At 38.4% G+C, this 25,383-nt stretch overlaps 1 protein-coding gene across 6 annotated transcripts in view; it reads right to left on the bottom strand.

Moving 5' to 3' along the window:
- Nucleotides 1-25,383, bottom strand: part of CCDC57 (coiled-coil domain containing 57) — a 50,454-nt gene that overhangs the window by 11,581 nt on the left and 13,490 nt on the right. For 5 of the 6 annotated variants that reach the window (XR_008579765.1, XM_054846612.1, XM_054846608.1 and 2 more), the window contains exons 2-10: nt 23,589-23,697; nt 20,368-20,510; nt 18,784-18,984; nt 16,777-16,939; nt 15,805-15,939; nt 11,730-12,003; nt 8,356-8,456; nt 4,957-5,185; nt 4,167-4,303 (exon numbers count right to left, since the gene is read on the bottom strand). Coding sequence is in view for 5 of the 6 variants with exons in the window: in XM_054846608.1 (XP_054702583.1) it covers nt 4,167-4,303; nt 4,957-5,185; nt 8,356-8,456; nt 11,730-12,003; nt 15,805-15,939; nt 16,777-16,939; nt 18,784-18,984; nt 20,368-20,510; nt 23,589-23,697 (1,492 nt within the window). In the remaining variant the exon portion in view is untranslated. The remainder of the gene's footprint in view (nt 1-4,166; nt 4,304-4,956; nt 5,186-8,355; nt 8,457-11,729; nt 12,004-15,804; nt 15,940-16,776; nt 16,940-18,783; nt 18,985-20,367; nt 20,511-23,588; nt 23,698-25,383) is intronic. The other variant, XM_054846610.1, reaches the window with a different exon arrangement.

Below are 25,383 nucleotides of genomic sequence, written 5' to 3'. Positions count from 1 at the left end.
CACCATAGTACGTTCTAACTAGTATTTCTGATGCCCTCATTAATACTTCTGATGTCAAAAGAACTCGATTAGATAATTTTGGTAAAATATACCAGATTCTCCAGCTCACCTCGCACTTACCTGACTGACCTGTTACAGTTCTCAATTTCTGTTATCTTAGACTACCTGCTATATCCAAGGAAGAGTAAGTCTCCATTAGCTCTGTAAGGGTACACCAGATGGCATTCTCAGTTTATCACTGATGGATGGTTTACAATGTTTGCTCACACTGCAGCCTTTAAAACTTCTTCATTGACTAATGGGCAGTAAAGAAGAACAGGGACTTATTTTCACTCAAGCAATCTGTTCAAATTTGGTTCTAATTGACTCTAACAGCATAGCCTTTTGGACTTCAGGTAACCTTTCTCTATCAAAGAGGTGTGCCCCTCCTGTTGGATATCTTCTGCTAGGAAGAAGCTACGAGAAATTCAAGCACCTGTGATAGGACGTCCGAACACAGAATTCTTCCCTGACAAGTTCCGTTAGAACATATGCCGAAATGTTGCCATAGATTCAGTCTGATAGATTCACATTAGCCGAGAAACACATGTAGCCGTTTTCCTCCCCAAATATATGCACTTCCTGGCTGAAATACTGCTGCATACTTTGGACGCCTGGAGATCCTTTTCCTTTCATATTCAAATGTTTGAGCCCTCCAAACAAGTACTACCTGTGTTTACTACTATTCTTTATCCAAGAGAATAGCAGTCCTGTGCAGAAGCTGGATAACTGTCTGCCTAAAGACCTGATAGCAGAACACTGAACTCGACCTTGTCGACACTTGTTCTCAAATTTAATTGCTGGATGATCTTTGCCCTTCAACTTTTTACACTATTTTCTTAAATCTACCGACCCATCAGTTTCTGTAATTAGTCCAGCTAACATCCCTCATGGGTACAATTACATGGCTGATCTGCAGCACTGTTTTTCTTCACAGGAGAAAAAAAAGCTATTTTGGGCTGAACTAAATTGCAAATTTAAAGCGCATTGTCCCTGGACATACAAATGGTTAAATTAGTACCAGCTGAGTCACTCAACCTTCATTTACCTAATTTGTAGCACTTATTCTAAGCAACTATACAGGTTAATATACTTTGTCTGGGTGTTTTTTTTTCTTTAACACCATTCTTAACTGTAAGAAAAATCAAATATTCATTAGAAATTTACTTCCACTGGCTCTTTTAAGAAACTCACCTTTGTCATTCAAACTGTCTGGCCAGGTGGTTCATATACTTTGTACTACACCTAGGCCAAGCAGATAGCATCTGAAGAAATTAGTGATAAATTCAGGCTCAAAAAAACACAGGATGGCACACTCAAAATGAATACGTGGTTATTCCATCTTATCTTTTCAGAATGTGTCTAGATGCAAAAACGTTTAAGACGTTTTTAGAATGTGGTCAGATGGTCAATTTTTCAAGTAAATGACTGACAGTTAGTGCAATCTGACAATGTGATAGGACTATCTCCTGTGTAGTTTCATATTATCACAGAGATCTTAGTATGTAAAGAGACACATTAAACTTCAATCTCCTATATATTCCTGGATGAACCTTAGTAATCTACAGAAAGGCTCTCAATCTGTTCTTGATTTCAGTTAAGAGAAATAAGAACACATAAAGAGAGAATTAAAAATAAACAGGATCCTCCAGAGGAGAGTAGCTTTAATTCAGTTGATTTTTCCCCAAAGGCAGAGGAGATTGCAATTTCAACCTAACAGGCTGGAGGCTGGCTGCTTGGAAAGCAACTCAGCAGAAAAGAAACCAGGAAACCTGGTGGACTACAAGTTGAACATGAGGCAGCAACGTGTTCTTGAGGCCTTTGGCCAACAGCATCCTGGGCTGCATCAGGAAAAGCACTGCCAGCAGGTCAAGGGAGGTAATTATTTCCCTCTACCAAGCACTGGTGCAATGACATTTAAGAGTATTGTGTCCACTTTTGGGGTCCCCAGCACAAGAAAGACATGGACATACTGGAGCAAGTCCAGCAAACAGCCACAAGGATGATCAACGAATTGGGGCATCTGACATACGAGGAGAGGTTGGAGAAGCTGGCCTTGTTTAGCCTCCAGAAGAGATAGGTCAGGAGTGACAGGTCAGTGTTCTTTTCAACAGGTACAAGCACTTGATGGGGATGGTGGGAGGAGGTACAGATGACTGAGCCAGACTCTTCTCAGTGGTATTCAGTGGAAGAATGAGAGGCAATGGGCAGAAAGTGAAGTACAGGACACTCTTACTTAAGTGTAAGGGGATAAAAACCCAACCAAACTCCAACCTTCTTTACTGGGAGGGTGATCAAACACTGGAACAAGTTGCCCAAAGAGGTTCCCAGAGGAAGTATTTCCCCAACTGAACTTGGTTAATAATTCTACTGGAGTTTTATACCTCAGAGCAACAACCTCACCCTTTCTGAAAGAACACTGTCTACTGCCCTCAAAACTACAGCGACAATCAGCTGCTCTGACTCAATCCTCACAGGAACAAATCCGCTGATCAATTAAGTAAAGTACATAGCGAAATCCTGACTATTGAAGTCACTGGGAGGTTTGCCACTAACTACCGGGGGAGCCAGGATTTATCCATTTGCCTCTCTGATGAAAGCTGCAATTTAACTATTCAAAGTTGTATTCCAATTACAAAAGATAAGAGACAGGTTAATTATATATCCTGCTTTCATATATGGAAAATGTGCTATTACATAATTTGGACAAGTTTTTTTTTTTTTTTTAAAATCTCACCACTGTGGATATTTGGAAATATGCTCAATGATTAATCATTTTCAGGTTTATCTTAGAACATACCCTAAATCCTTCAAATGGCCTACCTTAATTAAAACTAAGCTTTATGAAACTCGTATTTGTAATTCAGGATTGCATTTATGCTGCATTAACACAAGTGTTTCTGAAATTCCTTGGATGAAAATTATGTTTAAAGAAGTTAATATTGAAGTCCCAAATATAACCATTTCAGTAAACGGGGTAACGTCTGGCTGGCAGCCAATCACTAGTGATGTTCCCCGGGGCTCAATTTTAGGGCCAGTTCTCTTCAATGTTTTTATCAATGACCTGGACATAGGAGTTGAGTGCACACTCAGTAAGTTTGCTGATGATGCTAAATTAGGAGGACTCATTGATTCCCTTGAGGGTAGAGAGACCTTACAGAGAGATCTTGATAAAACGAAGCGCTTTGCAATCACGGATCGTATGAAACTTAACGAGAGCAAACGCTGGATTCTGTACCTGGGACAGCGTAATCCTGGATGTCCGTATAGATTGGGGGACAAGAGGCTGGAGTGCAGCCCTGCAGAAAGGGATCTGAGGGTTTTGGTTGACGGTAAACTCAATGTGAGTCAACACCGTGCCCTGGCAGCCCAAAGGGCCAACCATATCCTGGGGGCATTAGGCACAGTATAGCTAACCAGTCAAAAGGAGTGACTCTCCCACTATACTTAGCATTGGTGTGGCCTTGCATCAAGTACTGTGTGCAGTTTTGGGCTCCACAATATGATCAGGATATAGAAATATTAGAATGTGTCCAAAGGAGGGCAACACAGATGGTGAAAGGACTAGAGGGCAAGACTTATGAGGAGCGGCTTGAGGATACTTGGCTTGCTCAGCTTAGAAAAGAGGAGACTGAGAGATGACCTCATTGCTGTCTACAACATCCTCACGAGGGGAGCAGACAGGAAGGTGCTGATTTCTCCTTTCTGGTGTCTGGTGACAGGATGTGAAGGAATGGCTTAAAGCTGCATCAGGGGACATTCAGACTGGATATTAGGAAGTTCTTCTCTGAAAAGGTGGTCAAGCACTGGAACAAGCTCCCCAGGGAATGGTCATGGCCCCAAGCCTGTCGGTGTTCATGAAGCATTTGGACAATGCTCTTTAGATACATGGTTTAACTTCTAGGTTGCCCTGTGTGGAGTCAAGACTTGAAGATCCTTGTCGGTCACTTCCAGCTCAGGATATTCTATGGTTCTACAAAATCTTCCAAGGTACCAAAGGAAGATTTGAGCTAGAGACAGTAAAAGACATTTAAATGCAGAATTTTAAGGAAAGTTAAGCTATATTCATGGGATTAGAACTGGCTTAACAGCTCATTATCACTCAATTTCAGAGTGCATATCATTACCTGTGTTGTAAGCCTGTGTTGTAGATGCCTTAAAGCTGACAGGTGACACTGTGTTCTTTTGACAAGCTCTCTTGGAAAAAGACTACCACAGATAATACAAACTGTGCAGCACTTAGAGGTAACAGGATGCCCAAGTCCTATAAAGGAGAGAAAATACTAAGGGAGGCATTCTCTGTTGTTATTTTGTCCTCAATATTACATTCCCAGCAAGTGTTTATAGTGGATACGAATGAACCACAGAACACAGGCCTTCCCATTGCAGATGGATTCAACGCTATGCAGAAGCAGGCCTTGTGTTTTTCTCCTTTGCCTCACTGCCAGAGCAATTGTTGCATGGAAGTTAAATGTCCGCAGTGAAATCTTCTTACATTATACATACTCTTGATTCAAGTTTACTCTATAGTATGCTTATTCTGCTTTTTCTTCCACTTTTATAAAGCATTAGTTTTTATTCCAAGACATAAACTACGTCTCTTCCGCTCTTAGTTCAACTTCCAGTTCCCACACGGACATCTAAGCACCAGGGAGTCCTTCATCTAAGATGTTCATCCACAAAAAGTTACTGCCTACAGACTCTCATTGTTCTATGTTAGCACCTCCTATCACAGGATAGTCTTACTTGCAACAATTAGCACTGCAGTCTCACACAAACTATGCAGATCAAGAATCGGTCAGGTCCAGCATTTTGTTTTCATATTAAAGCCTAGCTCTCTCCAGCTCAAAGGATGAACTGATTCCCAGGTTTTATTCTAAATATATAAGCTAGCACTCTTCTGTAGAATTAATTTACCTTCCTTTAATACCATTCCAAGTTCTGCCCTGAGTCTGTTTCCCATTTCAATCAGCTGCTGCTTCTCTTGGCTCAGAATTGAGATTTTTCTTGCTGCTTCCTTCAGTTTATTTTGCATTCCTTGTAGACTGCAACTGGCACCATATTGAAGACCAACACCAGGACCTATGTCAGGTAACTGTTGTCCAAGGTCTACCATCTTTTCTTCAAGAACTTTGGGATTTGGCCCCTGAAAAAAAAAAACAGATAGTGCTTATAATGAGTATTTTGAAAGTGTGGTCTGCAGGTTTAGAGATTTGTACAAACACATATTAGAAGCCAGTTGAAGAAAAAGTGTAAAGCTGAAGTCTACAGCCCATTTTTGAGGGTCCACTTTCAAGATTTTGTTAGCAATATCGGGCAAATTAAACTGTGGAGCAAAACACCATGACAGCCTGGGATGTTTTCACAAATATTGTTAACTGGAAGTGTAAAATAATACACATAGGATAAAAACTGTGTAACTGTAAACTAAAGAGCAGTTAATTTTAAGATAAAATGTGGAAAAAAGCAGTTTACAGCAGATAGCAAGCTACCACAAACCCTTCTTTGTATAATCATCACATGCGTACACACATATGGGGTAGATACAATTTAAAACATTGTTTAAAGAGAAAGGCTGCAGAGAGAAAAGTAAAGATTCTACAGTCAGTTTTGCCTCTACAAACCTAATTGCGTCCACTTGCACATATACGTTGTGACAAAGTGTTTACCAAAAAAAATCACATCCTTGTTTTTGAAGAGCTCTATACTGTCCTCTTTCAGCCTCTTTACCACAGAGTCTTTCCAATATCCATTTAAATACTCATCATTCACTGAACAAATCATCTCCCTATAGACTTTTTAAATACTATGCATTGCCACAAGTATCTAAATATGTCGTGTACATTAAAATAATTTCCTGAACTTTTCATAAAAACATTCAACAGCATTACACAGAAGATTCTTCTTTCAGGGGACAGATTGTAAGCTGTAGAGTTACGTGTGGAACTCAGAAATCTTTTTACCTATCGATCCACGTCCAGAGTAAAACTCTGCAATACAAAAGAGAGAAAACATGGAAAAGATGGGTACTAAAAAATGGTGTGAGGAAAAACTCCCCTCAGAGCTGATACAAAGCAAAAAGAAGAAAAATATACATAGACAGAAAAGTCTACATGCCTATTTTACTAGTTTCCACAACAAACTTCCTTCTTTTTCTTTAGCTACATTTTAGCTCTGGAGTCTATCATTTTGAGATCATGGTCCCAGAACCTCTATTATATTAAATGGAAAAAAGAAAACTATCACTACGGCTCTCTGTATTGTTTTTGCATCTGCACCCCCATGTTTAGTTACCATTATTGCTCAACAGATTCTAAACTCCCCGAGGTAGAAATATTCTTGCCTATAATTCATCATGGCCTTAAGTACATCTTTAGCATGCAATTAATAAATGTAAGAAGCAGAGAGACAGTGTAGAAGAATGATAAAAAGATAAGCACTTCTAAAATCCAGTAAGGAATTCTAATGAAGTTTTGCCCATTTTTTTCTAAGATAGTCTCAGGACTGTTTCCAGCTGCCAGACTATGCCTAAGAAGGCTTGTTATGTGCTACAGAAGAAGAAATAAAGCAGACAGCAGAAATAGACAGGAAATGATAGTTCAACATCAGTGAAGACAGTATTTACTATGAGCCTATACATATAAAGCACAAGTAATTCAGCATTTCACAATGAAGATGCACATCGCTGCCTGAAAAATGTTCTCATACCCAGCCCTGAGCATTCAATTATAGTTTAGCATCATGAAGCAAAGGATTAATCTCTGGCACAGAGAATGTTCAGTTCCTATCTTAACTGCCTCCAAGGCAAAGCCACTCTCTACTTTTCTTTTAAGGTTCTATCCCCCTTAAAGAAACACGAAGAAAATGAGAATGCATCTTGGACAGTAGTTTGTAAAACATTTTCTGCAACAGAGAGGAATAGTTGGTATAAAATTCAGTTTTCACCTAGTTCTGGAAGTGGCCAAAGAGAAAAACTAAATCTGTGTTGTCTATACTAGCACACAAAGATTTCCTAAATATAATTTGACCGCAGGAACAAGACTTCTATATTTGGCAAAAAGATACAACTAAGATTAAACATGATCTGCACCTGGTGGGTCGTACATGTTTTCACACAAGGTTCTCAGGGGTCCAAAGTTCTATTTAAACATTGATGTTACTTCAGTTCCTAAAGCTCTTAGCTTTTAATGTAATCAGCACCTCTTATCCTTATTTATTACTTAGCTGTTATTTCCATGTTCTTGAACTTAGATGGTTACTGGTGAGCCTTAACAGTAAGATTAAAGCATGAAACAGATATTGGTAGATTTTACAGATTACTTGAAAATTAGAAAACCCTTATTTTTAAACTGAATTTTTAACCTATTTTACTTTAGACTCCGTTTGCTACACCATGAAATCACTGGGAGACAGGAAGGGGAGAACATATAGCGACTTACTCCTTATGTAACATTAGGTATTTGTCCCTGCTTTCAATTCCTTCATTATTTTTCTGAGAGGTGCCTCTGTCACACTTCAATGCTGATGGTGTTCCTACCCTTTAAAATAACACAATGGGAATGACATTTGTAAACCCTAGAACTGAGTAGAAAAGCTCCCAGAGCCAGTGCGGTTTTCCTTCGTGGGCGGCAGGGCTCTGAACTGACGTTGGCGCTCAGTTATTCCTCCTGGTCACACCGACTCATTGCCCAGCGGCCTACGGGGCACACACAGGAGCCCACCACGGCCAGACGTCCCGCTGGTGGGGCCCGGGGCTGGCAAGCGGGTGGTTGTGGCCAGCGGTTTGGATGTTCTCCCAAGGAAAAGTCACCCACCCCGCTCACTGAGCATGAAATCCATTTGCACAGCTACCTCCAACCGAGGCTTCAGAGGGCTTTCTCCTCAGAGTCCAGTAGTGACACAGTATCTACAGTTTCACCTCTATTCACCTTACTACAAGGCAAATGGAAAGATTTTTGGTATTTTAAAAAAAGACTAAAATATAGATTTACAATAGAAAACTCAAAGAGGTGATAATACACAGTAGTCTAAGAATTTGCAAGTGGAAAAAAAAAAAACAACATCAAGGGCTTGAAAGACCAAGAGTGACTTGTGCCAGGGAATGACTAGTCAAATTTATTCCATAGAAAGAATGAGCATAAGTCTGGCTGAACAAATCATTGCTGGCTCTCATCTAACTTACACTCAGTACTACCTGATCACATAAGCGAATATTACTTCAGTTTTTAATATTTATTCAAACAAAAATAATACGCTATGTATTTAATTACACACACGTGCATACAGATATTTTAGGTAGTTTAAACCTCTTCATACCTTTCCTGTGTCTGGGTTTACTATATGATCCAAGTCAGTTGAGCTGACTTCGATATTGCTCAAAGTGGTTCCAGCTGACATTTTGTTTGTGCTCAATGAACCTAAAAGAGAAGGATAATATGAATGTATATGTATTTATACAGAGTTTAGGCTTTCACAGCAACAGCTACTTCAGAACTTTGTCTCATTAATATACACGTATGCCACTTCAGAAGATATACTGTAAAAAGAGCTGAAGAAATACAAAAAATGTTACAGTCTCACAATACACAAGCATCAGTCAGCTACAAAATACAGAAGTGACCGACACATTAGAAAGGTCAATTCATGGGTAAGGAGCACAGAGAAGTTTTTATTTCTTCCAATACTGCATTATTTAATCGTTCTTGGGAAACTGGCAATACTGAGTATAACAAGAATAATTAAGACACAGAAGCTTCTTTCAATCACCATTAAAAAAAATCACCAATAAATGCAAGTTAATACTGAAAAATTCTTCTTTTAGTTCCAGTAAAAATGTGAGTTTGAACATATTGATGTACAGGGACAAATCAGGGGAAAGAACAGATGACTTTCTAGAAACCAGAAGCACCCCTCCAAGTTACTCTCCCATTGTCTTAAACAATTGTCAGATTTAATATTATGGTCTCTTTTAGTGATTGAATATAATCTCCATACATTATTAAAAGGGATATAAGAAAGATTATTTTAGTTGAATAAAGTATTTCAGCCATAAAGAAAACAGGTAATACATTTCTGAAAATATATTTATCACCTGAAAAAGATTATTGCTTCTCTTGGACACTGCTAAACTCTAGCAGCAGTAAATCTTTTAAGTATTGGACTATAACATTTTTAAAAAACAGTGGACTAACTTTAGCTGCCTATGACACAAAACTATGCTTGAATTTGTTTTTTTATTTACAATTAACAGAGGTTTTGCTTTAATTGGTTATTAATGTCTCATTATTAACAAAGCTAGAATATGCTTATATTTATTAAAAATGCCTGCACACTTAATTAGCTCATGATTTCACGCTACTGTACAAATGACAGTTTAAAACTAATTCTGCAAACTGGTAACACACAGATCCAGTCTCACTGCAAAATTAAAACAGAAAACAGTTGTTACAACAAAATGCCTTTCATCAAACCCATCTTATTTTTTCTGAAATACACAAAACAATGTGTGGTGGCTCTGGAATAGTTTGAAGCAATTAGAAATTAAAAGTTGTTGTGGTTTAATGTGGCAGGCAGCCAAAACAACCACACAGCCACTTGCCCACTTCCCCCCCTGTCCCCAGTGGGATGAGGGAGAGAATTGGGGGGAGGGGGGGGAAGGCAAAAATTGTGGGTTGAGACAAAGACAGTTCAATATGCCAGAAAAGAAAGAGAACAATAACAATGATAAAAGAATATACAAAACAAGTGATGCACAGCATAATTGCTCACCAGCTGCAGACAAGTGATGCCCAGCTAGTTCCTGAGCTGCAGTCCCTGCCCCCGGCCAGCTTCCCCCAGGCTATATACTGTGCATGACGTCATATGGTATGGAATATCCCTTTGGCCGGCAGGGTCAGCTGTCCTGGCCATGTCCCCCTCCCAGCTTCCTATGCACCCCCAGCCTCCTCACTGGCAGGGCGGTATGAAAAGTCCTTAACTTGGTGTAAACATTGCCTAGCAACAATCAAAACATCAGCGTGTTATCAACATTATTCTCATCCTAAACCCAAAATACAGCACTATACCTGCTAGTAGGAAGAACATTAATGCTATCTCAGCTGAAACCAGGACAAATGTTGACACAGATGAAGCACAGAGATGTATAAAGGAGCTATCTAGCTGCACTTCAATAACTGGTAAAAGGTACTAAACACAGGGCTACTTATTCCACTGAAGTAAAAGATGACCTTGAAGAAGTTATACTTTACCTTTTTTTAAAAAAAATTCAAAACAAATCAGAGCTGGTTACTCCATTACCAAGTTACAGTTGATTTCCTTTCCTCTTTTTCCATACTTCCAAAAGTCACAAGAATGTTTATGAAGAAAAAAAAATCCAGTTTTGTTTTTAAACAGGCCTGCATGATAGCCAATCAAAACCAAACTTAACAATTTTTCCAGAAATTCACTGCAAAATGTATCTAGTTGCAATGGACATACCTTCTGCAGTTTTGGGTTTTCGGGGTTTTTTTAATGTTATCAGCCTTGACTTTCCCATGAACGATAATGAAAGAAAGTAAAAATCAAAGTGTAAGACATGATATACTGACATGCTTCTAAGAGATGCTAAAAATCACCCAACTAACATGTGACAATATCTGGTAAAGGGATGCATTTGAAAGAACTATACATTTTTAATATTGAGATGTTTTCAAATTTTTAGCTTGCTGAGGGAGCCACCACAAAGGCCACCCGGTAAACATACTAACAAAGAAGGGCCGTAGTGGGCAGAACAAAGCAAGCTTGATGGGTGCAGGACAAAGGAACTGTGATAACGAACTGACCTTCCAGGAAAACAAGAGTCATCAACAACTATATCTGGAACTGATGCCCTATGCCCACTTACGTATCTACATCAAAACGGTATAAAAAGTAACTCACTACCTACCCAAAATGAGCCTCTCTGCAAGAGCTTCCCTGCACGCAATCTCCAGGACAGATGGGACGCTCACTGGGAACACCTGACTGGCTCCAGACTCAGTGATGTGGATCATCTTTGAAGTGAGACTTTTTTTCTGTCATTGATTAGCCCCACTTCTGGGAGTGGTTTGGTGAGTGTCATACCAGTAACACCTCACATATCTATAGGCATGTGCACAGGTAAAGGTTTGTAAGAAAGACATGAACTTGTTAAAGCAGGGGACCATGAAAATGATCAGAAGGCTAGAATACCTCTCTTATGAAGCAATTTTTAGGATAAGGGTGGTAACACATTGCAACAGGTTGCCCAGGGAAGTTGTCCATGCCTCATCATTGGAAATGTTCAAGGTCAGGTTGGATGGGACTTTGAGCAACGTAATCCAGTGAAAGATGTCTCTGCCCATGGCAGGGGGGGTTGGGCTACGTGATCTTTAAAGGTCCCTTCCAACCCAAACCAGTCTGTGATTCTATGATTCCACATACATGCTTTACTAGTTGGAATTCTGTAATAACTCATCATATACATATATTTGCTTTACTCTTGCAATATATATATACACGCACATTTATTTGCTTTCCTAATGGTAATTTTGTAGTGACTTATTGTGTGTGTGTATGTTTGTTTTTACTAATAATAGTTTTGTAGTAATTTATAATATAGGCATTCTCAGAATCTCAGAGCTCTGTGTGCTTGCGTATTGTGGAATCCTGAGAACCCCACAGTCTTTACACACCTGTGGGTTGGGTAGCCCTCATAGGTTGTGACCGTGACTGCTGCACTTCCTTAACTGAATTTAGAGTTCTGTGGCAAGAGTTGTCACCTTGCTCTGCGAGCTGTCTGTTTTCTGTCAGAGGAAGAGAGGACAGCATCTGCTCATCAAGACTCTCCATTTTTTTCCTCATTTGTGCAATAGCAGCCCGAAGGTTGGCATTCTGCTCCTGCAGCTTTTTTATTTCCAAGGTAGGAATATCTTTGCTCAGAGAACTTTTATCGTTGTACTGAAATATCTGTAAAATAAAAGTACAACACAATAACAACCCATCATCAATGAGCAACACATATTCTCTCCACAACACCACACACAGAGATCCTAATACTTTCAATCCATGAACAGACCTGGGAGAAAAGAACCATAGTAAGAAAAGAAAGAAATCAGGTTATTCTGGGGATTTGCCAGGGAGAAGTGTGCTATGATGAGAACCTGAGATGGGCGAGGAGGCACAGATGGGGCGGAGAATGGCCACAGAGGTGGCTCTGTTATCACTGCTGTTCTCTGAAGTGTTCTGTATCTATCTCTTCCATGCATCGGGAATTCATCTCCTTAAAGAACTTACTGGCTCAACAGCAGTCCCCTTTCTGACCTGCCAAATTCTTAAAAGTGTCATAAGTGTCATTGGAGATCATTTGTTCACAAGAACATAAAGAGGCTGGACATCCTTTGCTAAACTGGAAAAGGGGAAGGAGTGTATGGATGACTTCTAGACAACCTGGACAATGGACATCATCTAGAAAACCTCTAAGCACTTCCAATTCTAAAACAAGTAGCAATGTCTTCCTTTTGCGCCTTAGTTACAGAGAAGCTAACAGCAAACAATGTAAAAAGAACATTTGTTAGATAATGGTTGAAGCTCTGCCTTCATAAAGGCCTTGTGGTCTGACTTTTGGAATTATACTTGCTGGAAGTATGAACTGATGAGCAAATGTCATTCTTACAGACTTCCAGAACTGAAGAGGCTAACAAAATCCAGGTTTCCAAAGCTGCTTTAACTACTGTAAAAAAACCACCTGACTTATATTAGTAATATATGAGCAGCTTGCTTATAGACTAATAGATCCCAGAATCATTTTATTTCTTAAATTTTTGAAGGGGAATTGCTCAGTGTTTTCTTCATGGGCTGCACACAGCCTTAAAGATTATCTTAGAGACTTAGTTTGGAAAGCTAGTCCTGTGTGAATAAGGTGATGGCCTAATCAGGACAAGAACGTGAAACATTCTAGATCGCAAACTTTAAGAACCGCTTTACTCTGTTACACCAAATGTTGCTAGCTCCAGAATCCAATTCTTGACAACAGTCAGCAACATATGTTTAGGGAAAATATAGGAAAAAGGAAAAAATACAGAAATGCTTCCTCTCACGTGCCTCCTCAATTTCCAAATTTGCAACTTTGGGGGAGGGAAGGTTAAGGAAAAACAGATGTGACAAACCCAAACACACAGACATTGATTGGAAAACACATTTCCCGGTCACTTTAAACTCCAGTACAATCTTCAGGAAAAAGCTGTGGTAGGACCAATGAGATATAAGGACCAGGATATTAGGGTCCTGTCATTTACTTCTGCTGTTTCTTCATTCAAAGTGTGATTGCATTTTTAAAGAAGTTACATTAGACTGATGGCAGTGCATTATAACTGTGGTTTCATCCAAACAGAGAATGCAGAATTTAGATTCCACCCCTGTAAAATCCTCTCTAGCTGATGGAAACATTTGCCATCAGCCATTTAAGAAATGCAGGTATACTGTTTGGTACAGGAATATTAGAATGCCCTGCAATTGTGGAACATACACTCCTAGTCACTAAATGACTCTTAATTGCAGACCATCCAGACTAGATATTTTTGAAAAGGAAAAGACAGTCTAATGCCTTTGAAATATTCGTATTGAATGCTGCTAATTTATGTTTCCGAGCCCAAAAAAATGTTTCTTTGTATTCAATCCTAACCTTAAATTGTTGCAAAGCAGCAGTTATGCTTCTTGCTCTCAAGAGCATCTTTGTAAGACAATCCACGAGGCCCTGCACATAGGACACGTCAGCAAAATACTTCAATCTCAACATTTATGCCTTGCACAGGCTCAAACACTACTCCTTCTCTGTCTTCTCCACCATTCCCCACTTGCCTCAGTCCCCTCATTTCCCTAGTCATAAGTCTGTTCTGTGTGATCTGAAATGCTAATTTCCCTGTCGTAAAGACAATGGCTGCCCTACAGCCTCTTTCTCCTGTGGCTCCTTCTGTCCTAACAGTACAGGGTATGCAGAAGATGAGGATAATCTCTATTCGGCTTTTACAATCTCTCCAAGGCTGTTAAGGTGAGGAGAGGGGACAGGGAGATTGAAAAGGCATGAAGGGAAAGGCACCAGTAGGTACCAATACATCACCCAGGTGTGTTCTGAATTTTGGGGCCCTGAACTTCATCTCGACCTGCAACATACACATGAACCATTGCAGTCTGGACCAGAAATACAACCGTTCCAGATTTTTTTCTAGTGGAAAAGGGTCTAGACAGAAGACCACATAATCATCCAGAATTACTGTAAGCAATCTTTTCTTATCTGCGCACTTGTATGGTATTATTAGCATGCTCCAGTTAGGCAGACATGACCTAAGTCGTATTCAAAATCAGTTACAAGCAAGATTTTTCAGGCTGGTTTCACATCTTTGCTGCTTAATTAAAGGCCAGAAATTACTACTGCAATATTTCTAGCACTCTCACGGGGTCTCAGACCAATCTGAAGAAAGGACCTGTATCCTGAAGATACTGTATTAGGGTGTATTTAAACTTTAATCTTTCTTGCCTCAGTCATCTGAACCAGAGGCTAGCCAACCTACTATTCCTTCTTTAAGAAGGCTCATTGACACAAATGTTATCAATTTTAAACTTTTAATCACTTTTCCCCCCTCTGTCTGTTTACAACTCATTTTGTATAGAAAAATTAAGATAAAAGGTTCTAGTTCAGAATAATAGATTTTTTGTTGTTTCTTTGGTTTTTAAACAATGGCCCTTCACATAAATCAGAGACAAAAATGTTTTTGCTGAGATGGGTACTGCTTATCCTACAAGCCAAAAGTACAAAAGAGTCAGAGTATATTAACAGCAGAAAGAAAAGTGTGACAATGAAAACAAAGTCTTGCCACCAATATTAACAGTCAGTTACAGTGGAAGACAAAAGTGAATGTGAACAGTAAAAGAAGAACCCCTCCCCAACCCTGATTTTCTTGGTATTTGAACAATCAATTTGCAAATCAGTCCAGTTTGAAATGAAAATGGAAAAACAACTTGCTCCATACTAAGTTTTTGCTAGCAGTCTACTTTTGTCTAATTTATTATAAAAACTGTGTTCAGGAAGTATCTTTCTGAATACAAGACCTTCTGCATTCAGAAACCACTAGGCTTGCGTAACACTGCTTTTTGTTATCAGCAAGCTCTGATAATACACTCTTAACTGCTCACTGTTGAGCATCTGTAGCTGCCCAGTAGGGTGCACTGCAGCACACTCTTTCATTCTTTTACAAAAGGTAAGTTTCTACTCATAATGCATTATCCTTCAGCATGGCTTCAAACCAGCATTATGTTTGCAAATTTGAATGGCTTTTTTTAAAATATCTGTATTTTAATAAGTAGCATTCAAAGGAAAACTAGTTTGTGATATGAAAACAAAAGACATTATTTTGAACAGCTGGCAAATTAGTATTTTGAAGCATTGCCTTAAAATTTTAACAACTTTAAAATCTACGCTGAATTGCAGCTAACAGAGTTTCAGGAACATTACAGAAATTAATCCTTCCCATTCTGATGTGCCATAATGGTACAGTACATTGTCCTGTTTTGGAGCAACTGTTCACATCCAGCTTGCTCCTTTTGCCAGTGAGTAATGGATCAGAGCCATAATGAAGTCTGTGATGCTTAACCTATGTGTATCCCAGGCTAGAGATGTCTGTACTTTGAACTAAACATATGAAACAGATGAACTGCTTACAAGAAGTCCAGTGGAAACAAGCCCCATAAAGTTGTCATTAAGTGTTGTCTAACCTGTTTCTCCCCTTCAGGTAAAATACTGTGATTATATGATGCTTGCATTGTCTGTTCTCTCTCAACAGTCAAAGCAGAAAGAACAGTCGTCATTTTGTGCAACCTGTAGTCTGTTTTCTGTAGATCAGCTTCAACCTAGGAGGGAGGAAAAGGAGCGAAAGCAGAGGACGTCAGTATCTCAAGGACAAAGGGTGTATAGATTAAAAAGAAAAGGGAAAAAGAAAATAAGGAAATCAAAGAAAAAAGATAATTTAAAACACAAGACAGGGACTTAAAGTATATCCCTTTTGGCTCTGTCAAAAACTGCCTTCACAGAGAAATAATTTGTCTTCATTGCCTCATCTTCTGTATGTGAAATGGACAACGCCAATTCATCTGTCAGATGCATTCCTATGCTATACCTATTGATGCCTACGAATCATTTTTGGGAAGACAATGGTAAAATAAAACACCAGAGTAAATGCCTGCATTCTAAACTTCGTAAACAAGTGTTTCCTCTGTACCCATGAGTTTACTAGGCAACTGGTTTTTGCGAATTATTGTTAGCCCATTGTCTAATAGTCTCTAAACAATAAACATGTGTTTGATTTTTCAGAAACAGAAGCTTGTACACTTCACAAATTGGATTTTTTTTTCCATACAAAAATACACTGAGTTTTCCAGGACTAATATGGTTCCATTGATAGAATTCAAGCTGTACTGTGATCTGAAACTCTTTTTGGCCTGGGGCGAGTCTAACTAAGAGGGATCTCTCTTCTTCTGCTACAATGCCAAGAGAAAAACAGTGTCATCTCTCTGGTCTCTGATCAAATATATTTGATGAACTGCTGTGCACAATACAGAATTACTGTTTTATAGATTTTTGAAAGAAGATTGAGGTCATGCCTCCCTTGAGAAATACCATGAGGGAAAAACTCCATAGCTATCTATGCAACAGATGGTTCCTAAGCAGTGTTAATTTGAAATTCTCACCTGCTCTCTTGGTGAAGACAGCCTTTGTGTTAGATCCTCTGATTTCTGATACCAGTTACTTTCAGCATTCTCGCAGAGCTGCTGCCAGTCCAGTTCTGCTTGCATTTTACTCTGTTCCAGAATCCATTCTCGCTCAGCTACCAGATATAGTTGTTGTTTATACCTATAATACACAGAGCAATGCTGTTAATTTCAGCAGGATAAATCACCAGAATGCTTTGTGGGTTTGTTTGTTTACTTCTTTTGTTTGTTTGTTTTTTAAATCTTGGCCTTGTTTGCTATGCTCATCTTTTTTCCTTGTTCTATTTTCCAAATTATCTATTTTATTCCATACACGCTAAGTATTTGACTGGACAAAAGCATTTTAATTGCTTAGAGCTCAGCAGTCTCCTAGGGTCCACTTGTATGGGTATTTAGAGTCAGCTTTGGAGGTCACCTCAGCTCAAGCCACATAAACTGCTCTTCAACACCAATACTGCTCTCAGCAATACCATCCACAGCATGTTTCCAATTTGCTAATAACAGAAATGAGATACAAAAGAGGTAGGAATTAAAGTTGTTGGATTGTCAGGGTAAAATTCCTAAGCTCAAAGGCTGCTGCATATACATACATTGAAAAGTACTGTTGAAGGAGAAGAGATAGGAGGTGCACAAAATGAGACAAATGTCATATTCAGAATTTAGGGGCTTTCAAGACAGGTTCAATTGTCATATGGCTGAGTTTTCAAAACACAAAGCTGTCAAGACTTCAGGGCACTCTTAAGATTGGTTGTAAATGTCACTTTAGGCAAAGTCTTAGTCTTTACCATTCTGCATATTTCTGGAAATTGGCCAACTGTGCCCCCAACTTCTCTTCCTGTCCATGCATTGATTGAATTTGGAATTCTTTAGAGGCAGACTCCTTAGAAATCTCAATCAGATGAGAATCTTGTCCTATTTTCAGCGCTACAATTTCTTCTTGAAGTCTACATACAAGAACATCCCTACTCCCATGTTAATATATACTTAAGACAATTAACAAAACATGTAATGTAATCTTGTACATAAAACTGTGCAATGACTTTTTTTTTGTCATTAGGAGCTCAGAGGGACTTTTTCATGACCCAAATGCATATTGTAAACCATGCATTTCCAGTCATACAAAATGCAGGCCACCTAAGCAATTCCTTAGTTTCCAATAGCCTTCTCGGACTGGCAGCTGCCTCTTTCCAGGCTGGTTATGAATGAAGTTCTTTTCTTCTGGTGTGTTGTTCCTTCTCTAGGTTCCCAGATACTTTCTTTTCCACATGACTTCATTTTCTTGTTAAACCTTGAGGAGATGTTTCTTGATTATGTCAATCATAAAACTGTTTATATGCATACATTGAAATTTTGCTACAAATTTTCTTGCAATAATATACATCGAACATAGAACAGCCCAGGTTTGAAAGATCATCTGGTCCAACCTTTCATGGGAAAGGGAGCCTAGATGAGATTATTTAGTACCCTGTCCAATTGTGTCTTGAAAACCTCTAGTGATGAGGACTCTACTATGTCCCTGGAGCAGTTGTCCCAGTGATTGATTGTTCTCACTGTAAAAAAAAAATTCTTTTTTACACTGAGATGAAACCTCTCCCAGTGGAACTTGCACCCATGGCCCCCTGCTTTCTCCACGTGGCTCCTTGTGAGGAGAGAGCCTCCATCCTCTTTGTAGCTGCCCTTTATGTACTAGAAAACTGTAATGAGGTTCCCTCGAGGCTTCTCCAGGAAGGAAAGGCCTAACTCCTTCAGTCTTTGTAGGGCAGGTTCTCCAGCCCTTTGATTATCTTTGTGGCCCTCTCCAGTCTGTCTGTGTCTTTTTTCAATTGTGGTGACCAGAACTGGATACAGTACTCCAGGTGTGGTATCTGTTTAACCATGAATGACTGTGAGCTTTTCACATAAATAAGTTGGGCACAAAAGCGGTAAGTATGATGTTCCGAATTCTTTCATTGCAGCTTATTAAACAACAGAAATCAAGTCACTCACTTTCTAATAAGGGCATCTTTCTCTCTTAAACAAACACTGTGACTCCATTCTCTTCTGCATAGCTCAATTTCCAGACTTTTATGTCTCATCTGCAGTTCTCTAATCTGCTGCTTCAACTTTTTAAATTGTTTGACTTGGGCTTCTTTCACTGAAGCTGGCATTGCATCCTTTTCCTTGGCAGCATGAGCTAGTTCTTCATGCCTAGAAGATGTAGAGAGACAGAGGTTTCAAGCAATACAAGTACATTATTTTTTCATACTGTTGATTTACTTTCTTATCAATTCGGTTCAAGCAAATTCAAAGTATCGTTGTTGGAAACGGTGGAAACAGAAATCAATATCCACTTGTCAGTGGAACAGGTTGCAGGGAGGTCTTTTGTGGTTGTTTTTTTTCAAGCTAAGAATGCCACTATTTAGTTGGACTTAGGACTAGGGCTAAATCCTTCTTATACCACTGCAAAGAATTTAACTCCAATTTATCACAGAACTTTAAGTTTGTGATTAGCAAGAACAAAAAGTATTTCACCTAATTGTGGTATCAGGTTGATCCTAAAAATTGTTTTTTTCTTAAGATGACTCATAGGGAAGCTATTTTAACAGGTAAACTACTCCATTCAACATACTCTTTTACCATACTGAAAATATTCTTCACAGTAATTGAACAATTGAAAGACAGCTACGATCAGATGGCCCAAATAAGAGACTGTAGGAATCCATGGAGCAAAAATGCTTCCTTGAATATTCAGTTTTCATTCACAGATTAATTTCCTGAGCACATACTCACACAAAAATAGAGACCGGGTTTAAAATAAGACAGAAGTGAGTTGTTAGAAGAAAAGACCACCAAATAGCGCCTATAGAAAACTCAAATCCAACAGTAAATAAAAAGGAGACATGCAAGTAATAGTTGTATAATGTTCTTACCCTCTGAAATTGACCTGCATATAAATTTTCAAAATATATCCAAAATTTTGGATATAAAGGATTAAAGCAAAACAGAAGGAACAGAAAATGTCTTATTTCTTAAGTTTGAACTAGTGATGAGTAAAACATAAACCCCCAAATAATACCGTGGCTTGAATGAGTTATTTTCTGTCACTATATTCACAATCTGTCTGTCGCTACCTAAAGTATAACGCTGTGACTGAACACAACTGGACTTAGCGGATTCAGATCAAGTGTGTGAAATATGAGACACCAAAACCAGCCACACACACTAGAAGTGGGAGGAACTAAGTTTTTTCATTATATTTACTGCTTGGAAGAGGCACCCCTTTTTGCAGTAAAGGCAGAAGGTACCATTGAACCATTAAGATAAAATTTTATTTTTAAAGTGAGACAGGTTACATCCAGAAAGAATGTAGCAGAATTAACCTGAATCGATGCAACTTAGCAAATACTTCATACAAAGGGCTCCCTCTTTCTGTTCTAACAATACATATTACTAGATCAATTAATTCACGTACACCATCCCAAGCTGTTGCTAAAATAAGAGTATGTGAAGAAAAGTAAGTTGAAAGAGTTGTGGAGTTGTAGAGTCTGTGAAAAGCAGTTTATTTCAATCATAATCAAAACTGTACAATACCAAGCGTCTTTCACGGCAACAAAATCGCTGAACTCTTTTTCTTTCTCCAGTCTCAGGTCAAACATTTCTGCTGTGTGCAGTGATTCTGGTGTTTGCATTCCAGTCTCTTTGAGAGCCTCCAGTTCTCTGGTCAGCAGCTTCACCTTAGAAAGGAGGAGAATAAGACTTAAGAATTCTAATGAGAGCCTGATAGAACCTAATTTTTTAAGAGGTCCAGAGCCCTTATACAATTGAAGTGTTAGCATCAGCTCCAGAAACAAACAAAAATAGCATAGAAAGTGTGAGGTGTTTGGGGTTTTTTTTGAGGGGTGGTTCTTTTGTTTGTTTGTGGTTTTTCAAATTCCTAAGTAACATTTTGCATGGTATAAGCATGAGATCCACAAAGCACTTTAAATAACATCAGAGGTTATAGCTTATGCAGAAGATGTTTTAGATTTCTACTCCCATATTACTGCTAAATATCCATTTCATATCCTCTTCCTACACCTATTACCTACATTAACATTAATCCTGCGTACCACCCCTTTCTATCTCTGCCTAAAGTTCCTTTTGCACAGTTTTTTATTCACTGACTTCTTGGCTTCCCCTGCAGCTAGCCTCACTAATACATGGCGGAAATGACTGCAGATGACCTCTCCTTCCCTTGCTTAACACTTCCACAACGAATTCAGGTGCAAATTTTATATATATATATATAAAAAAACACATAACAATATAGACAATGTTTCGTAAAGAAAGAAAAAAGTTACAATAGCATCTAGCACATGACACGTACTGAGAGCTATTACATTCAAAGGCAGCTGCAAGCAGTATTGGAAACTGAAACACTATTAGAGATATCTAATCAAGCACTCAAGTCTGAAAATTGCAAAGATTAAAGATTTCTTCTGAAGTACTAGCAGAGTTATACTGCATATCACAGACTAAGCAATATGTGCAAATTTACATTTAATAAGTATACATGCAGTTGCAATTCCTTTGTTCATACTGAGTCAACAGCAGTTGGTCAGGTAATCTTTGTAGACAAGACCACCATAAGACAAAGTGTTTTTAGGTCCATTACTACAGCAGTGTCCTTTACAGAAGGCCCAAGACAAGGCAAGAAAACAAAACCAGAAATTTAACTCCAATTGTGTCAACATTCATGATGCAGGAATCCATTGGTACCACTAGTGGCCAGGTGACCTTTTGCTACCCTAATAAGCCTTTGGCAAAGTAAAGTTTGTAGGCAGAAGTAATTTATTTTATTAGACAAAAATCAACACAGCTGGAAAAGCTGGCAATCTTTTAAGCACACAAGCCCTCTTTCTGAAAGCGCGTCTGCTTTTCCCAACACCATCAGCTGGTTTAATGTGAGGGGTTTTTCCCACTCTACCTATACACCTTGGTTTGCTGAATGATTAAGCTATCAGTTAAACCACCACTGAAGCAAGTGAGCACACTGCAGTCAAGAGGCTTTTAAAGTGAATACTTGCAGAACTACTAAAAAGCTAAAAAACTATAGCCTTACTGAAACGTCGTCACAAAAATACTACCATGTTTTCCACTCTGGAGATAAAGTGACAAGAGGGCTGCTAGGACATAGGAAGCTATGGGAATTTTTTTTCCCCCTGTATAGCTGTTGGATTTTAATTTAAAGGAAAATAATCAAAACAGTCACATTGTTTGTCATACTTGGGAAAACAAAAACCTGTTGGAGGACTTCACATTTCAATCCCAAGAACAGTACTACGGAATGGTCATTCTGGTGTGAAATTCCTCCAAAGTAACATTGCAAATTATTCAAAGCCCAACGCACAGAAATTAAAGACACCAGTGAAGACACCACTGAAGAAGTGTGAAACTCATTCTTCACAACATCTATGTTTCATAAGCGTATGAAAAACTGTTCATAAGGGAGCCACGGATTTTCCAGAAATTAAACTGCTGCAGTGAGCAGCCATTCAAGTGCCTAGACTGATAAAGTAGTAAAAAAAAAAGCATTTATGAGATACTACTTCCAGGAGTTCAAATGATAAATCACAATTGAAACTTGAAAACAAGAGGATGAGGTCCCAAGGGATTTTGGCTAATTGATGCAATATCATGTGTTAGGTTACAAGGAACGAATGCAAACAGACCCAATGGCAACCATGTAAGATGTGCTGCTTTAGTCATACGCAATACAGATACTACAGTACAGGAGGGAAAAAAAAAAAAAGTTAAGAGAAATACTGTGTATTAGATGATGTGTCCTTACGCTTGTGGAACAGCAGTTAATCAGCTTTATCACTACAGTTTAACCACACAACACACAAAGATAACTTCTAAATCAAGCCAGTTATCAAGTAAGAAGTGCTCGTACTCCTTTGAGTAGGTTCATAAACTGTCTTTGGGGAGTAAATGGGTAAAAGACTCCTGGATGAAGATGGGTTATTTTAGCAGGACTACTATACTGAGAGCAGTGAGATTTGGATAGGCAGGTGTTGGGTGCAAGATGTAATTGCCTAACAATCTCTTTTACCACTTCCATTTGTATTAATATATTGGTTTGGTTGCCAGGCCAAAAATTAACCATTCTAGTTCTAATGATTAAATGCATTAATATATGAATAATTAAAAGTCATTTTAATATCAAATACATTTTTATACAAAAACAAAGAAGGAAGGGTTTGTTGTTCTTTAAAGTTTGCAATATAGAGAGAGGTGGTATAATGCCCCCTTAAGGTATCACAGTTAAAGGTCGAAATTCACCGTTAGTAAGATTATCCTTTTATGATGAAATTATAGCAACGTAAGAGGCAGATGGGGGGGAAAAAACGTGCCTTGTAATTAGGAGTATGATAAACAACGTACATTTATCCATCCTGCCTAAGGCTGCCTCTGCTTTCTAGATGCTGACCTCTCCTGCAGTTTCAAGGTTAACAAATTTAGCAGTGTGCTGTCTGCATAAAATAATCTTACACAATCTCAGATTACTAAACACATTCTTAACAGTTCCTTACAAGGGGCCCCTGCCAGACATGCAAAGCAACAGCTACTACACAAGTAGTACATAATTTTCTAAACTGTCATTACAAATCTCATAAATTTAAGCAAAAAAAAAAAGGAAAAAAAAAAAGCTTGTACAAATACAGCAATGTTAAACCAGAACATTGTAATAATAATAATAAAAAAAATTTTAAAAAGTATTGCTAGATGGCACTGCAGCAACACAACATTGTTTCTCCATATTCTTATACCTGTTTCTGACAAGCAAACTCTCCTTCCAGTTCTTGGATTTTTCTCTCCATGTGATGTTTTAGATGCACATACTCCTCATGCTGATGATCTATGTGATTGTTCCTAGAGCTATAAACAAAAATAAAACAAATTTACCTTAAAGAGCATCTCTGGTGACCTAATGAGGCATACATATATAATTTTTTTAAACAGTAACACATAACTATAAATACAAGATGCTATCATTTCCTAAAGAAACAGTCACCACAAAATTTTTTCTCATAAATCAGTTGAAACCAATTTTAACTGTTTATGCCATTTCTCAAAACTATACTTCAAAAGTTAGTTGCATATGAAATATTGAGGATCTGCTGAAAAGTAGCACAAGACTTCCACTTAAATATAACAGAGTTACTCCTCCACCCAAAAATGTCTGTTACGTAAGAAAAAATTGCAAAACAGGGGCTGCCCAGCAGAAATCTGAGCTTTTAGATACATTTAAAAATAGAAGCAGCTCCATATCTTTTCTTCTCCTCCCCCTAGTATTTTTATTTGATCTCAACAAAAGAAGTTTCTCTGGGATACAATGGAAGAATACCAGTAAGGTCAGCATTTCAAACAAATATGAAGAGCTCATACCATGACCCGTAAGTTCTCTAAAGATACACTGAATCTTTTCAAGCTTTGGATTCATCCCTGCAAGACTCAACAGGCTTAGTTCAGCTTGTTACATGGCCAATTAGACCTGGATTGATATCGTGCAATTCTGCAACCTTCTGATTACTTTTGACTCTATATTACAGTTATTTCAGAACCACAGTAACATTAATCAGTTAGTGACCTTTGAAGAATTCCAGATCCATGTCCAGATCACTTCTAATAAATGAAAAAAGTTATTTAAAACTTATCCAGTCATCTCTACGTTATAATTGCAGTTTGACCCAGAACACTTTACAGCAGTTACCATTTTAAACAGAGAATAACCCCAAAGATACTGTTATAACTGAAGACAGTTGTTATATTAGACAAGAATGATGTGCAGACAGATCTCAAGAAATAAGCATTTATCCCCCCCCCTGCAAGGTTTAGAAGTCTATACAGAATAATAAAAACTAGTGAGAATGGCCAAACTAAACAAGTGCATTGCTTTAGCTATCTTCATCTTTTAATTGGTTGTATTAATCAAAAAATCTTGGTCCTGTGACTGGATATGCCCCAACAGACTTCTTTCTTTCACAGAGGCCTATCAGAGAAGGTGGGACAAAATGTATTTAAGAGTGCACAAACCCAACTCTTACCATAAGATTAGCTTGCAATGGCTTAAAAATAGTTGAAAGGCTGAAACGTTTGTGTTGAGTCCACAGCACAATATAGCAAGTAATGTCTAGTAACTTCAGATAATATTATTGACAAGGGTTGATGCCATTATCATGTGTCTTCACGTACACAGAAGGTACATGCATCTTGATATAACACACAGGAGATGTATCACAATACTTTCAGATTCATCTCATTTCCCAGAGGTGTTTCAGTACCCGAGGAAAAAGCATTTCCTTCTGACAAATCCTTTTCTGCTCCCCACACTATGTTTCCCCTATAATCATACCATCTCCATCCAGTCATATTGTCTCCCCAACGCACACCCTTGTAAATTATGTAGGAGCACACTTAATGCTATCCTTTCTCTAACATGTGGCCAGAAATCAGACTGGCAACTGTGGAAACCAAGATATAGGAGGTGTAAAGACAGCCTAGGTCACTTCTGTTAGCCCTCACTCTTATCATGTTCTAGGTGTTTCTCTGTCAGAATAGATA

The sequence above is a fragment of the Grus americana genome, chromosome 18, assembly GCF_028858705.1.
Source record: "Grus americana isolate bGruAme1 chromosome 18, bGruAme1.mat, whole genome shotgun sequence".
Classification (NCBI taxonomy): Eukaryota; Metazoa; Chordata; class Aves; order Gruiformes; family Gruidae; genus Grus; species Grus americana.
Note: the sequence above shows the minus strand (reverse complement) of the source record. Positions and strands in the feature narration are given on the sequence as shown.